Source organism: Symphodus melops (assembly GCF_947650265.1).
Source record: "Symphodus melops genome assembly, chromosome: 1".
NCBI lineage: Eukaryota > Metazoa > Chordata > Actinopteri > Labriformes > Labridae > Symphodus > Symphodus melops.
In genome coordinates, this window is record NC_136691.1 from 55,168,333 (window position 1) to 55,182,772 (window position 14,440).

Sequence of the window (14,440 nt, forward strand, 5' to 3'; positions counted from 1 at the left end):
CTTGACGTCAGCCTCTCAGCGGCGTCATCGTTACAGGAAGTCGCTCCATAAATGCATCAACAAAAAGTACAAATTGATTTACTGAGCGTGTTGTCCACATCACTTTGTTTATTATGCACAGTTTCACTTTCAAACATGCTGTTTCATAACACAACTTCTTTTCACATCAGTTTCTCCGTTATTTGAACGCAGCCTCAGTGAGCGAGTCTTTGGGAGGTAGTTGAGTACTTCAGGGTCCCGTGATGTCACGCAGGTCAGAGGTCAGCTCTTCTCTCCAGGTTTGGAGAAGGATCCCAGCTGTTTGGTGTTGACGTCCTTCAGCTGCTCCAGCTGCCTCTGCGCTCGTCGGTACAGATACTCGATGTGCATCACGTCGGACTTCTTGATGCGAGAGTTCTCTCTGAACTCGTCGCGGATTCTGGGGATGAAGCCCGGTTTGTCCTGGCCGGCCCGCAGGAACTGCCGGTACAGAGACAGGACCTGCTTCTGCAGCTTACTGTGACGAGCCATCGCACTAACTCGCTCCCTCACCAGACCGGAGATCCTTCTTCTTGAATGGACAAAAACAGACACCAGGAAGCTTTTACAGCGGCAGGGTAGTTTGAACTGCAGTTCCCTTAATGTCCACTAAGTGTTGCTGCAATAGGAGTCTCTCTGTGCTGTATGGAAGGAAAACAGTAAACCCCAAACATCGCTCTAAAAATCCAAAGTGTGAACACGACAGGCCGCTGCTCCTCTGAAGGATAAAACCTGCTCTGAACATTCAATGAATCCTGAAGGAGTCCAGATAGTAAGGCTGAATACCGAGGACCCTGAACGCACCACGATGCTCCACTGTCAGACTGAAGGAGCGCTGATTGGCTGACAAGTCTCCTGAGGTTTTCAGGTACCGAGGGGATGCGGGGAGGGAGGATCTGATGTCCGACTGTCGGAGGAAAGACAAACTGAATTAACATGTGACAACAACTGTCTCACAAAAAAACAGTCAATATGTTAATATAATAAAATGCTACGTCACTCTCAGGCTGTGTGACATTTGTGCTCCTTGAAGGTTTTATCAAATAAAAATGTCAATAATAATCTCTTCCATTTTTCCTTGTGGGCTTGTTATGGTTTAAAAACAGGCTGACACCTCCTTGTAATAAAACCGTAATCGTGTTTCAAGCCAACCTGCATCTCTGAGCGTTTCAGATCAGCACTCATCATCTTTGGAAAAGACAGAAACATCGATAAATAATTTCACAAGGCTGAGCTCAGTTTGATGTTACAACACTGAAGCATAGAAGTTACACACATTTAAAAGATGCAAAACACTTTTACGAGACCAAACTACAATCAGCCTGAACCCAACTGAGTGAGAGGTTAGTTAAAAGGCAGGTCAGGACATTTTCTAATAACCGGCGTGATTTTAAAAGTGGCGTTCCCTCAATGCTCCATCTGGAATTGTGAAAGTGTTCAGCCGGCTGTAAAACAGTTTCTCATTGTGTTCTCTAAAATGTACATTTGTTTTGTCCTCAGTCTAAGTGCTTTGCTTTTGTATAAAATGCTTCAATATTTTCCAAAATGTAAATTTGTCTCAGACTTACTAAACGTGTTTCATGTTTCAGCTCCCGTAGAAACTCGCGTGATCAAACGAGACTTCAGAAGAAAAACAAATAATGTTCAGGAGTTTGTTTCTGTGGTTTCAAACTCAGATCATCTCCTTTAATAGGATCTATGAAAAATGATGTTTATAGTGACAGTGATGCTGTAAGCCAAAGAGCTGCTGTTCATAAAGACAGTGAAACAACAGAACACACCTGTAATGTGTGATGATGATGAAACAGAGTTGATCTTACCTGCACGTTGAGTTTTCAAACTGTTTAATTAAAAGTTCATTAATTCTGAAGAAGTAAAGCTGACTTACTTTAAAAAGCAGAGAGAGCTGATTTAAACACACTCAGGTTGACCTTACTTCATGTTACGACACCACTGAACACATCAGACTTCAGAAAAATACAACTTCCGGTCATAGATTTCACAATAAAATAACTTCTTTTTTTTCTTGGTGTTTTTTTTTTGGCGGTTTGCAAACAACGTTTTGGTGCATTACTGTCACCACGTGGTATGGAGACTGGATCAGGCACTAACGCCAACATTTACTCTCATCTTCAATGTCACATATTATGTGATTATATTAATTGACTTTTGTTCATTGGATCATGTTTGTGCAGGTGTGTAAATATAACCATTTATGTTTCTGTGGCAGGTCTTAATAACAGAGTGCAAAAGTTAAAAAAAGACTCCCATTTAATATTTTAAATATAGATGTAACACTGACATGTACTTTAATGTTGTTTCCCGGTACGTATACCCAAAAACGCTTTTTTATATTGAAAACCATAAACCGGAAGAGCGTGTACACTTCCGGCTCAGCCGGTCGGTGTCAAATGTCAAAACAAAGCAGAAAGCTCCGAGAGTCCGAAGCTCACTCTGTTTCTAATCACAGAGAGGTTCGTGATTTAATTTGGTTTATTCGTTTCCGTAAATATTTGAATAGAAAGTTCAACTTAACAGCTTTTCAGAAGTTACAAAAAATAAAAGTAATAAAATAAAATTCAAAGGTTTTTGTTGTTGACTGTAGCTAATGTTAGCTTCTGTCTCGTTTACCAGAAGACCAATTATAACAATAATATACATATATAATATATATATATATGTTAGTATTAGAAATAAAAACATGATTCATTAAAAGGTGAAATTACATCATAAGAAGTCCATACAGGAAGGAATAATAATATTTAATGACCATTTCCGGTGTTTAATTCAGCTTTATTCTTCAATAGTAATTCAAAATGTCTGATTATGAGACAAACTGGAGACAGAACAGTCTGTAAATTATTCTCCTGATAGTTTTGAATGTCTTGACTGTCACTGAAAGTGTTAAACATCAGAGTTATAAAAAGATTTCACAGAAACTGATGAGTTTGTTTTAACAGGAAATATTTAAGAAAACATAATTTAAACTGTATTATTATTATTAACGTCTGAGATGTTATTTTAACCTTGCATTCATTTACTGTTTACGTCTAAATTTAAATAAAGCTTTGTGCTGTTTGTTATAATAGAGTTTTGATTGTTTTGCGTGTTGCAGACATGGAGGTGACGGAGGCGGAGCGGCGGCAGGTGGAGGAGCAGGTGGAGAAGATGATGAGTGGTCAGGGGTCAGAGGTCACCTCGTGTGACGTGGGCCAGGATCAGAGCAAACCTGCAACTCTGAGGAAGAACGTCACGTACATCGTCGCCGCCGTGATCTTCAACGACAAGGTCACATGACTCTGGTTACATCCTGTGAACATCCTGTCTCTGTCCCTTCTCCTGCTTGTTGTTACAGCTGTAATGAGCCGTTAACACCTCCAGAGGGCGCTCTTTAAAGTCTGTGCACCGATGTGATGCACCTTTAGTCAGATCAGTAGACAGAGAAAAGGGAATCTGGACAGAGAGAGAGAGAGAGAGAGAGGCAGACTCGAACCTGTAACCTCCCTACATGGGGCCGTTCTTACCACTAGGCCATCAGTGCCTCTTATGTCGCTGATATTTCTCAGAGACTTTGAGTTTGTGTGACTCAAATCTGTGTGTGTGTGTGTGTGTGTGTGTGTGTGTGTGTGTGTGTGTGTGTGTGTGTGTGTGTGTGTGTGTTCTCCCAGGAGGAGGTGCTGATGGTGCAGGAGGCGAAGCAGGACTGTTATAAGCAGTGGTACCTGCCTGCAGGGAGGATGGAGGTGGGAGAGAGCCTGGTGGAGGCGCTCATGAGGGAGGTGAGCGAGCACTTCCTGTTCTGTATTTCAGGTCAGGCTGCTTCGGAAATGTTCCTCGAATTCACTCCCACGCGTCGGCCTCACGGCGAGAGATTTTCACCGTCGGGCGGGACATCGACGCTGCGTGTGACGACACGTATACTGAGTATAAAAGAGAGAGAGAGAGGAGGAAAAGAGCAAGCAGAGAATGAAGCTGATTTATGATTGGTTGAAGACCTTGAAGTCGTTTCAGCTCTCCTTTAAAAGGCGTCTTCACTTCTGAACTTCCTGCTGCGTTTTCACGTTGTTCACGTTTGGTGTATGTGTGAAGAGGTTTATCTAATACACACACACACACACACACACACACACACACACACACACACACACACACACACACACACACACACACACACACACACACACACACCTGTCCAGAGTTACAGCTCTGTTCCTCTGCAGGTGAAGGAGGAGGCGGGCTTTGAGTGTGAGCCGATCACTTTGCTGCTGATCCAGGAGCAGGGACCACAGTGGATCCGCTTCATCTTCCTGGCCAGAGTCACAGGTCAGAGGTCACACATTCACTCACGTGTTTGAACCTTCACCCTTAAACCAGGTCTGACCCATGTGTGTGTGTGTGTGTGTGTGTGTGTGTGTGTGTGTGTGTGTGTGTGTGTGTGTGTGTGTGTGTGTGTGTGTGTGTGTGTGTGTGTGTGTGTGTGTGTGTGTGTGTGTTAGGCGGGACTTTGAAGAGTCTGTCAGCAGCGGATCAGGAGTCTCTTCAGGCGTCCTGGTGGGACAGACAGTCTGCTCTCCCGCTGAGAGGACGAGACATCCTCCGGCTCATCGAATGCGGTCTCAAGTAGGACATCGATAAGAATCTTTTTTTTTTAAATCAATGAAATCAGAAATTAAGATTTCATAAACATGACGTTTGGAGATGTTTACTAATATTTGACTCTGTGCTGCTTTCAGGTACCGTCGGGATCCGTGGCACCCGGTCACGTTACCGATCGACATGAGCTGCCGTCACGTGGTGCAGAGGTTCGTGCTGGTCTATACGAACAATGACAAGAGCGTCTGGGTCCTGGTCCTTAAAGGTACCTCGTCAGATCCAAACTCTGACGGAGACGTCGGTTCTTATCTCGTACGACATCATCCGCGTTCTCCCTCTCTGTCCCTGCAGCTCCGGCGCTCCACCTCCCCACAGCGGCGGCGGTGAAGACTCACGCGGTGACCTGGGCGGCCAACATGGTGGTGCAGGAAGCCATGCCGAAAGCGTACTACGACCACGACGTCAACACGCTGGGCGCCTTTAGCCTGCAGCATAACGGACGGCAGCACGGGAAGACTGACGGCGTGTGCTTTAACACGCTGGTGGCTCTGGTGCCCGACCACGTCCAACGCAACGAGGACGGGGAGAAGGTGGAGTGGAAGGGGACGGAGCGGCCGCCGCCCGTAGAGAACTCTCGTTACGTCTGGTGTGAAGTCCGGAAAAAAACGCTGAAAGAGAAATTGTTGGAAATGACCAAAAACATGTCGATCTTACCCGTCCACAGCCTCTACTGACCAATCACAGCGCGGCGTTACTCACCCGTACAGAGGAGACTTATTGTGAAAAGAAAGGGCTTTTATTTTGAAAGAATTTATTTATTAAGAGTTAATGATAAAGCGTGATGTTTATATTGGACTTTGAGGTTTTTTTAAAAATGAAAACACCGAGACGACGTCAGAGCGAGAAATCCAACAACACCTGATAACTGCTCTCATATCTGGCAAACCCAGGGGCGTCCAAAACGGCCTTCAAAGCCCCGCCTACCTTCTCTGGTCCAATCAGATCCAGAGCATTCAGGAGCAGAATCTAAAGTTAGAAGGAGGACATACTGGCTGCTTCAACACAGCAGGTTTCCGGGTTGTTGTTTTTTTTTCGTGGCACTTTGGAGAAATGAGTGAAGAAGCACTTTATTATTCCTCCTCACAGCTTTAAAAGATAATTACAGAGTTTATGTGTCAAGAAGTTGTTTATTTCAGGGAGAGAAATAATGAAATCAGCTCCTTTTCATTCCAAACTTATGAAATAAAATGTAAATAAAAGAATTGATGCGTGGTGGTGTTTGGTCTTAGTTTCATGATCTCGTGTTGTTGCTTTCTTCTTGCTAACAGACGACTAGCGACAGGTCTGCTGGGGCTTGCTGGTTTAAGACTGGACGTTAGGGTACTTGGGCGCCCTTGAGCAAGGCGTCGAGGCACCGAACCCATCACTCCCTGCAGCAGCTCTGAAATGTCCACAGTGGATTCAGTGTGTGAGCATGAAGAACACGGTTTACACTCTGCAGCATTAAACACAAAAGGAGGTTCAGATATTTATTGTCCAATAAAAAGACACTTTATTGCTTCACACATGAGGACGTCTTCAGGACGTCTTCGGGACGTCTTCAGGCGTCTTCAGGACGTCTTCAGGGCGTCTTCAGGCGTCCTCTTCGCTCGTTTGAACCTGAATCTGCTCAGCCGGTTTCTCCGTCTTTGCCTTCTTCACGTAGCTCTCGTTCAGGTTCTTCAGGTGTTTGGTTCGGCTCTCCAAACGCACCAGCCACTCGTCCCGCAGCCTGGAAGGACACACACAGAGGTCACCAGGGGTCAAAGGTCACCGCACAGCTTTTTAAAAAGGTCTCGGACTGGATTTTAAATCAAGACCACGTCATGACAGAGACTAGAAGGACAACGCCTCTTTCTAAAAGAACTTGAATTGTTCGTATCCCCCGGTTACGGCCACATCCTTCCTGGTGTTAGTCTCTGAGGGAGGGACAAGATCAGGACTTCTTCATTGACATGGTCTCGGTCTTGTCTCCGTCTCGTCCTACCTTGGTCTTGATCCCTAAACGCCACAGGCGAAGGCTCAAGGACACGTTGCTGCAGCAGCTGGGAATCGAACCCTCGATATTCCAGTTGACTCTTCCAGCTGAGCCACAGCCGCCCGTCCCGTCCCGTCCCGTGTCGGTCTCGGTCTTGGAGCGGTCTGGTCTGGTGTTCGTCTTGGACTCGGTTGGTGATGCTCAGTGTTTTATACGAGTAGATCAAGTCGTATTTTTAGTAAACATTCAGATTGGTCTTTGGGTAAAGCGGTGATTCGTGGTCACAGCGAGCGAGCGAGGGCGGCGGCGTGGGCGGCGGCGGCGGCGGCGGCGGTGGCAGTGAGCTCTTATGTCGTGTCGAATGTGCCGCTGAGTTCATCCAGATCTGGTGTCTGAATGTGACAGCTGAGGAGTTATCACTGTCACATCAGCGCTTCTCTTCACTTCTTTATTTCACCATCGATCAAACACACACCTTCCCCGTGTGTGTGTGTGTGTGTGTGTGTGTGTGTGTGTGTGTGTGTGTGTGTGTGTGTGTGTGTGTGTGTGTGTAACCTAACGCTCACTCTCAGCTGTCCTCACTATCTCTTCAACACCTTCCTGTCGTGTTTTCTGGATTATTCCATTTGTTCTCTCAGCTGCTGACAATCCACCTGACCTCGACAAAGACAGACACAAAGACAAAAAGAGACGCGTGAAGACACACGGAGACCGACAGGCGTGAAGACACACGGAGACCGACAGGCGTGAAGACACACGGAGACCGACAGACGTGAAGACACACGGAGACCGTCAGACGTGAAGACACACGGAGACCGACAGACGTGAAGACACACGGAGACCGACAGACGTGAAGACACACGGAGACAGACAGACGTGAGGACACACGGAGACAGACAGACGTGAAGACACACGGAGACCGACAGACGTGAAGACACACGGAGACCGACAGACGTGAGGACACACGGAGACCGTCAGACGTGAAGACACACGGTGACCGACAGACGTGAAGACACACGGAGACCGACAGACGTGAAGACAGACGTGAAGACACACGGAGACCGTCAGATGTGAAGACAGACGTGAAGACACACGGAGACCGACAGACGTGAAGACACACGGAGACCGACAGACGTGAAGACACACGGAGACCGACAGACGTGAAGACACACGGAGACCGACAGACGTGAGGACACACGGAGACCGTCAGACGTGAAGACACACGGTGACCGACAGACGTGAAGACACACGGAGACCGACAGACGTGAAGACAGACGTGAAGACACACGGAGACCGTCAGATGTGAAGACAGACGTGAAGACACACGGAGACCGACAGACGTGAAGACACACGGAGACAGACAGACGTGAAGACACACGGAGACCAACAGACGTGAAGACAGACGTGAAGACACACGGAGACCGACAGACGTGAAGACAGACGTGAAGACACACAGAGACCGTCAGACGTGAAGACACACGGAGACCAACAGACGTGAAGACAGACGTGAAGACACACGGAGACCGACAGACGTGAAGACAGACGTGAAGACACACAGAGACCGTCAGACGTGAAGACACACGGAGACCAACAGACGTGAAGACAGACGTGAAGACACACGGAGACCGACAGACGTGAAGACAGACGTGAAGACACACGGAGACCGACAGACGTGAAGACACACGGAGACAGACAGACGTGAAGACAGACGTGAAGACACACGGAGACCGTCAGATGTGAAGACAGACGTGAAGACACACGGAGACCGACAGACGTGAAGACACACGGAGACAGACAGACGTGAAGACAGACGTGAAGACACACAGAGACCGTCAGACGTGAAGACACACGGAGACCGACAGACGTGAAGACAGACGTGAAGACACACGGAGACCGACAGACGTGAAGACAGACGTGAAGACACACGGAGACCGACAGACGTGAAGACAGACGTGAAGACACACGGAGACCGACAGACGTGAAGACACACGGAGACCGACAGACGTGAAGACAGACGTGAAGACACGGAGACAGACAGTCGTGAAGACACACGGAGACCGACAGACGTGAAGACACACGGAGACAGACAGTCGTGAAGACAGACGTGAAGACAGACGTGAAGACACACGGAGACAGACAGACGTGAAGACAGACGTGAAGACAGACGTGAAGACACACGGAGACAGACAGACGTGAAGACACACGGAGACAGACAGACGTGAAGACAGACGTGAAGACAGACGTGAAGACAGACGTGAAGACACACGGAGACAGACAGACGTGAAGACACACGGAGACAGACAGACGTGAAGACAGACGTGAAGACAGACGTGAAGACACACGGAGACAGACAGACGTGAAGACACACGGAGACAGACAGACGTGAAGACAGACGTGAAGACAGACGTGAAGACACACGGAGACAGACAGACGTGAAGACACACGGAGACAGACAGTCGTGAAGACAGACGTGAAGACAGACGTGAAGACACACGGAGACAGACAGACGTGAAGACACACGGAGACAGACAGACGTGAAGACAGACGTGAAGACAGACGTGAAGACAGACGTGAAGACACACGGAGACAGACAGACGTGAAGACACACGGAGACAGACAGACGTGAAGACAGACGTGAAGACAGACGTGAAGACAGACGTGAAGACAGACGTGAAGACACACGGAGACCGACAGACGTGAAGACACGGAGACCGACAGACGTGAAGACACACTCCGCTCTGCTGCTCATCCCACAATCATCCTGACAAACGTGACCTTTTAACCCCTCGATGTCTGAATCTGCCTCCAAGTATTAAAACATTTTTTTTACGTGTTTCTGATTTCAAGTCGATAAATGAACATTTGAGAACGTTGATTTGAAAACAGCACATCAAACGGATGCTGTTCTGTCTCCGATGATAAACTCGTGCCTGCTAAAGGTTCCTCGGTTTGTATTGAAGGAGCATCAATCAGCAGTTGGAGGAACACGGACGCTGTTGTTGCTGCATTCGGAGCGGAAGCTGTTTGATGTAAATTCGGGACAACGGGCGTCGAGGGGTTAAAAGGGAAGAAAACATGATGCATCTCTGAGACGTGTTGTTGTACGTGAGTCCGCTGAACGGAGAGATGAACAGTCGGGAGGAGAGAGAGCGAGGAGGGCTGACGTCGGATTTGAACCTGCGGCTGCTGCTGTGAGAAGGGGTGTGGCCTCTGCTCATGGGGACGTGCAAGGTAACCACTAAGCCATGGGTGTCCAATGTGTCCGGTCTTTCAGGGGATTTTTTTTTGTTTCACCTCTGAGAAGTTTATGGTCCCATTAAAATCTGTTTTTTTTAAGCCGACTGGTTCCCAGTGAGAGAGAGAGGTGGACTCGCTCTCCTGCTGGAACCGTTTTAAAGTGGTTTTGGTTTTAGCTGTGAAGACGTATTTTAAGTCCCCGCTAAAATGGAAAGTTTGCATCGATGAGATGTTTCTAGAAAAGAATCCGACGCCCTAAGAGCAGGATATCTTCTAATTTGAGCCCGTGTGTATCCGAGGCTGCAGCGTGTGTGTCAGCCGGCCTCCATCACTCATCGCTCTGTGATTATCACCTCCGCTCTCTGCAACATGTTTTTCCAGCCTCTGGCCGGGTCACACATAACAGACACAATTAGCAGGGACTAGAAGCGGGGTTAGAGGGAAAGGGGGGGGGGGCGGATAGCTGCAGAGTCTGGGGGCTGCGGGGTAACGGATAGCTGGAGGATTAGGAGATACACAGGATGGATAGGGAGGGGATTAGGGGTACAGAGTAATGGATAGCAGGGGGATTAGGTGTGATGGGCTGAAGAGGAGGTTGGAGGTTAGAGGAGAAGAAGAGCGGGGTTAGGAGGGATTCGCCTAATGGCTGATGCAACGTTAAGAGGTGAAGGTTTAATGAGGTTGTATACGGGCTCCTGCTGCGTTGACCTTACATGGAGACAACAACACGGGCCGGCTCTTTCACACATGCACCTCGCAGAGTCGAGAGTTTCGCTGGCAAGGCGGTCGACCACGCGGTGGTGAAACTTCAGCGTGTGCAGATATAATTACCGATGAACGAGTCTGAAGCAAATATCACACCGTGCGGTCACAGGACGGGGGGGGGGGGGGGAGGGGGGGCGTGTGTGAACAGGCGAGAAAATGTGTCTGATTATTTAGGAGACTTTTTTTTTTTAATTTAAAAAATTTACTTGAGGTAACTTTTTTTTTGTCACGATTTTTCACGTTTAATAACAAAAAAACAAAAAGATTCAAAAGCTGCACAAATGAATAAATCTTCCCGTGAGGAACATCGATGTCGGAACAAGAGTTACGCCATGTTTTCTCGGAGTTCTGGTTGCCACAGAGGGAAATGCAGGATTATCAAAGTAAGTTCAATTAAACCTCTAACGATAATTTTTTTTACCAATTTATAAAAAAAAAAAAAAAAATTGTTGATAAATTTTCGTCCAGAGCAAAATTCAGTCCATGATTTTTCCTCTGTATGACCCACGTGTCTGCCTGAGTTAGTGTTGGTCTTCTTGTAAAGTCTGCTGTGGCTCAGCGGGAGAGTTCGATCCCCGGCTCCTGCAGCTTCATGTCTGATGTTTCCTCGGGCTTCGTCTGCGGCGACCATCTGTTTTTAGATGCGTCTATTTGCCAGACGGTCACACGCCGACCACGACTGAACATGACGAGGTAACGGAGCGACCCCGGAGGTCTCCTGAGGTAAGACACGTCGTGAAAGAGAAGACAGGGAAGCAGATAAAGCAGCAGAACGCGCAGGAACAGGAAACAGAATCGTTTGATTACGTGCACGGAGATGTCAGCGCTCATCTGCAGACGCCGCCTCGCTCGAGGTGAATTCTCCCGATTAAATCCTGCTGCGTTCTCACATCATAAAAAAATACTCGGCGTGACGTCTGAGTGAGTTTTGTGCAGGTGTGAAATCACTCGCTGGTGACGCAGAGCTTCACTGACTTCTTTAAGGCGCTCTTGTTCCTCCTCTGCTCCTCGCTCTCAACATGCTGACACTCGGAGTCGATCCTCTTCTCCCAGAACGTCTTGATGTGCATCCGGTCGTGGATCAGAGCCAGATTCATCTGCAACAACAAAAACACCGACTGATTAAAACGCCAGTGATGTCACAGCGCACTGACCACAATCAAAACCGTGACGGAGGTGCATACAATATTTCCAAAAAAAAAAAAAAAGAAAATATTGTGGTGATGATGACGACATGGCTGAACGTCCTGCAGGGAAAATTCACAAGTTGTTGTCAAAGCAATAAAAGAAAAAAAGTTTTTATATCCAGCGATCGGGAAGGAAAGTTCAATTCAGACTGAGAAACGTTTTTGTGTTTCCATCCGTCGGGTAAAACTGAGAATCGGCTTTCATGAAGTCCGTCAACGCATCAGGGACAAGAAAGAACTACAAAATAAAACAGGAATCAGGGACAAGAAAGAACTACAAAATAAAACAGGAATCAGGGACAAGAAAGAACTACAAAATAAAACAGGAATCAGGGACAAGAAAGAACTACAAAATAAAACAGGAATCAGGGACAAGAAAGAACTACAAAATAAAACAGGAATCAGGGACAAGAAAGAACTACAAAATAAAACAGGAAACACGAAAGACATCAGCTGATTTCACATCTGAACTCCTGAAAATATCCAGATGATTTCAGGAAAACCGCTCTCAGACAGGAGGGGGGGGTCAGGGGGGGTCGGGAGGTTGGGGGGGTTGGGGGGGTTGGGAGGGTCCGGGGTCTCCTGGGGTAAATGATGTAGTTAAAAAAAGACGCAGGATTGTCTGAACGCTATAATGAGAATATTTTCCTTGATATCAACGCTAAAGGAAATATAGGAATACAGTCCCAAACCCCCCCCCCCCCCCCCCCCCCCCACCTCAGGAGTTTTTTTTCTTTTTTTTCTGCAAGTGTGACAAGAACTAACACCGAGAACGTGACAATAATAAAACACATAAAACAGGATGTAGAGAAAGACGAGGTAAAGAAATTACCAAAATAAAACAGAAAACATGAAAGAGGAAACTTGAGGGGAAAAAAGCATAAAAAAATAAAAAGAGAAAAAACAACATGAAGAAAGAAAAGAAGAAATCCAAACAGTGAAATAAATCAAATGTAAAAATGAACCGAGCTCTTCTAACTAAAACAAACCATGATGACATGATGGCTCGAACATGATGCTGTTAAACATGTTTATGACTTAAAGCAAAGAAGATCAAATAAAACTCCTGAGTTTCATCTTATTAACTGATTTATAGACAAAAAATTAACACGTAAATATTTTAGATTTACTGAAGGAACAAAAACACAAACCTTGATTCAGTCCGTCAGCCTCTCTCTCTCTCTCTCTGTGTGTTCTCTCTCGTCCATCTCTCTCTCTCTGCACTGTGCTGGGATTTAATGGACTGCAGGCAGACAGAGGGCGAGCTAGAGAGAGAGAGAGAGAGTGAGAGAGAGAGGGAGAGAGAGAGAGAGAGAGAGAGAGGGGGGGGGTGATGGGGATGATGGAGGAAGAGATCAGAGGTGTGAATTAATCTATTTTAGTTTCAGATTTTTTTTTAGTTGTCTTGATTAAACTCCGGCTTCTGATTGGTTGATGAAGCCGAACACAGTTGAGGACGTCTCTGACGTGGACGTTTTTCTTCTCCATGTTTGGCACAAAGTCAGCGAACACCTTTCACCACTTATCGATTCTACACAGCATGAAGGTCGAGCGAGTCAGACAGTGAGCACGAGGTCGTTCTCTAATCCTCGACTAAAACACGAGAGGAGGAGCCGACAACAACACACAGGCAGCGGGACTCCAGCTTCAGGACTCACACACACTCACTCACACACACACACACACACACACACACACACACACACGGAAATGGAGAGAGCGAGGGATGACGTGCAGCAAAGAGCCGAGGTCGGATTCAAACTCACAACTGCTGCACTATAAAACGTCCATCGAAGTGTTTGGGCTCCGCCTTCTCTGAAAACGTGTCACATGTGGTTCATGTGGTCTCTTCTTGTGTAAAGGCAACACTCACGGGACAGGTGAGATCAAACAGGGCGGGGCACAACGCCACAGAGGCTGGAAGGAAAGAAAGTTTGTGACCATCAGGGCTGCTTGTCGTCCGACTCCTTTGAATCGGTTTCTCGATGGCGTTTAGTTTAATAGCAGAGAGAAAAAAAACATCCAACACAGTTATTGTAAAAGTTCTCGATTATATAACTAAAAAAACACCAAAGGTCTCTGACAAACGATCTGTTTACGATGATGTCATCTCAATGTGTGTGTGTGTGTGTGTGTGTGTGTGTGTGTGTGTGTGTGTGTGGTGTGTGTGTGTGTGGAGACAGAAAGTGATCTGCTTAAATGATGATGTCATGGACTTCAGACGACATTTTACAAGCGTGTGTGTGTGTGTGTGTGTATGTCAGTGTGTGTGTGTGTGTCAGTGTGTGTGTGTCAGTGTGTGTGTGTGTGTCAGTGTTAGTGTGTGTCAGTGTGTGTGTGTGTGTGTGTGTGTGTGTGTGTGTCAGTGTGTGTGTGTGTCAGTGTGTGTGTGTGTGTGTGTGTGTGTGTCAGTGTGTGTGTGTGTGTCAGTGTGTGTGTGTGTGTGTGTGTGTGTGTGTGTGTGTGTCTCAGTTGGGTGATAACACATGTTTGATATTTCAATCCTCCTGGGCTGAGATATGATGCTGCCCCGAACACACACACACACACACACACACACACACACACACACACACACACTCTGGGTGTTGTACCAATATAAACAGGCTGTTATAATTCCAAC

The 14,440-nt window shown here is 46.9% G+C and overlaps 3 protein-coding genes across 4 annotated transcripts; 1 reads left to right on the forward strand and 2 right to left on the reverse strand.

Annotated features, from left to right (window-relative positions):
- Positions 1-77: 77 nt before the first annotated feature.
- sdhaf1 (succinate dehydrogenase complex assembly factor 1) lies at positions 78-2,022 on the reverse strand. 2 transcript variants are annotated; one of them, XM_079360283.1, is made up of 2 exons: positions 1,907-2,022; positions 78-925 (listed from the first exon to the last, which is right to left on the reverse strand). In XM_079360283.1, the coding sequence occupies exon 2, from the start codon at positions 508-510 to the stop codon at positions 262-264; it is 249 nt and encodes an 82-aa protein (XP_079216409.1). In that variant the 5' UTR covers positions 511-925; positions 1,907-2,022; the 3' UTR covers positions 78-261. The 2 variants fall into 2 exon arrangements, with proteins under 2 accessions (XP_079216409.1, XP_079216408.1); XM_079360282.1 differs by having other exon boundaries at positions 1,839-2,022.
- A 390-nt stretch (positions 2,023-2,412) lies between these two features.
- Positions 2,413-5,873, forward strand: nudt18 (nudix (nucleoside diphosphate linked moiety X)-type motif 18). Its single transcript, XM_079366998.1, has 7 exons — positions 2,413-2,492; positions 3,134-3,306; positions 3,687-3,797; positions 4,239-4,341; positions 4,515-4,638; positions 4,752-4,876; positions 4,963-5,873. The coding sequence occupies exons 2-7, from the start codon at positions 3,136-3,138 to the stop codon at positions 5,343-5,345; spliced, it is 1,017 nt and encodes a 338-aa protein (XP_079223124.1). The 5' UTR covers positions 2,413-2,492; positions 3,134-3,135; the 3' UTR covers positions 5,346-5,873.
- Positions 5,874-6,139: 266 nt separating this feature from the next.
- On the reverse strand, positions 6,140-13,143 carry LOC306838688 (protein FAM240B). The gene is made up of 3 exons (XM_079367011.1): positions 12,969-13,143; positions 11,606-11,727; positions 6,140-6,382 (listed from the first exon to the last, which is right to left on the reverse strand). The coding sequence occupies exons 2-3, from the start codon at positions 11,725-11,727 to the stop codon at positions 6,244-6,246; spliced, it is 261 nt and encodes an 86-aa protein (XP_079223137.1). The 5' UTR covers positions 12,969-13,143; the 3' UTR covers positions 6,140-6,243.
- Positions 13,144-14,440: the final 1,297 nt, after the last annotated feature.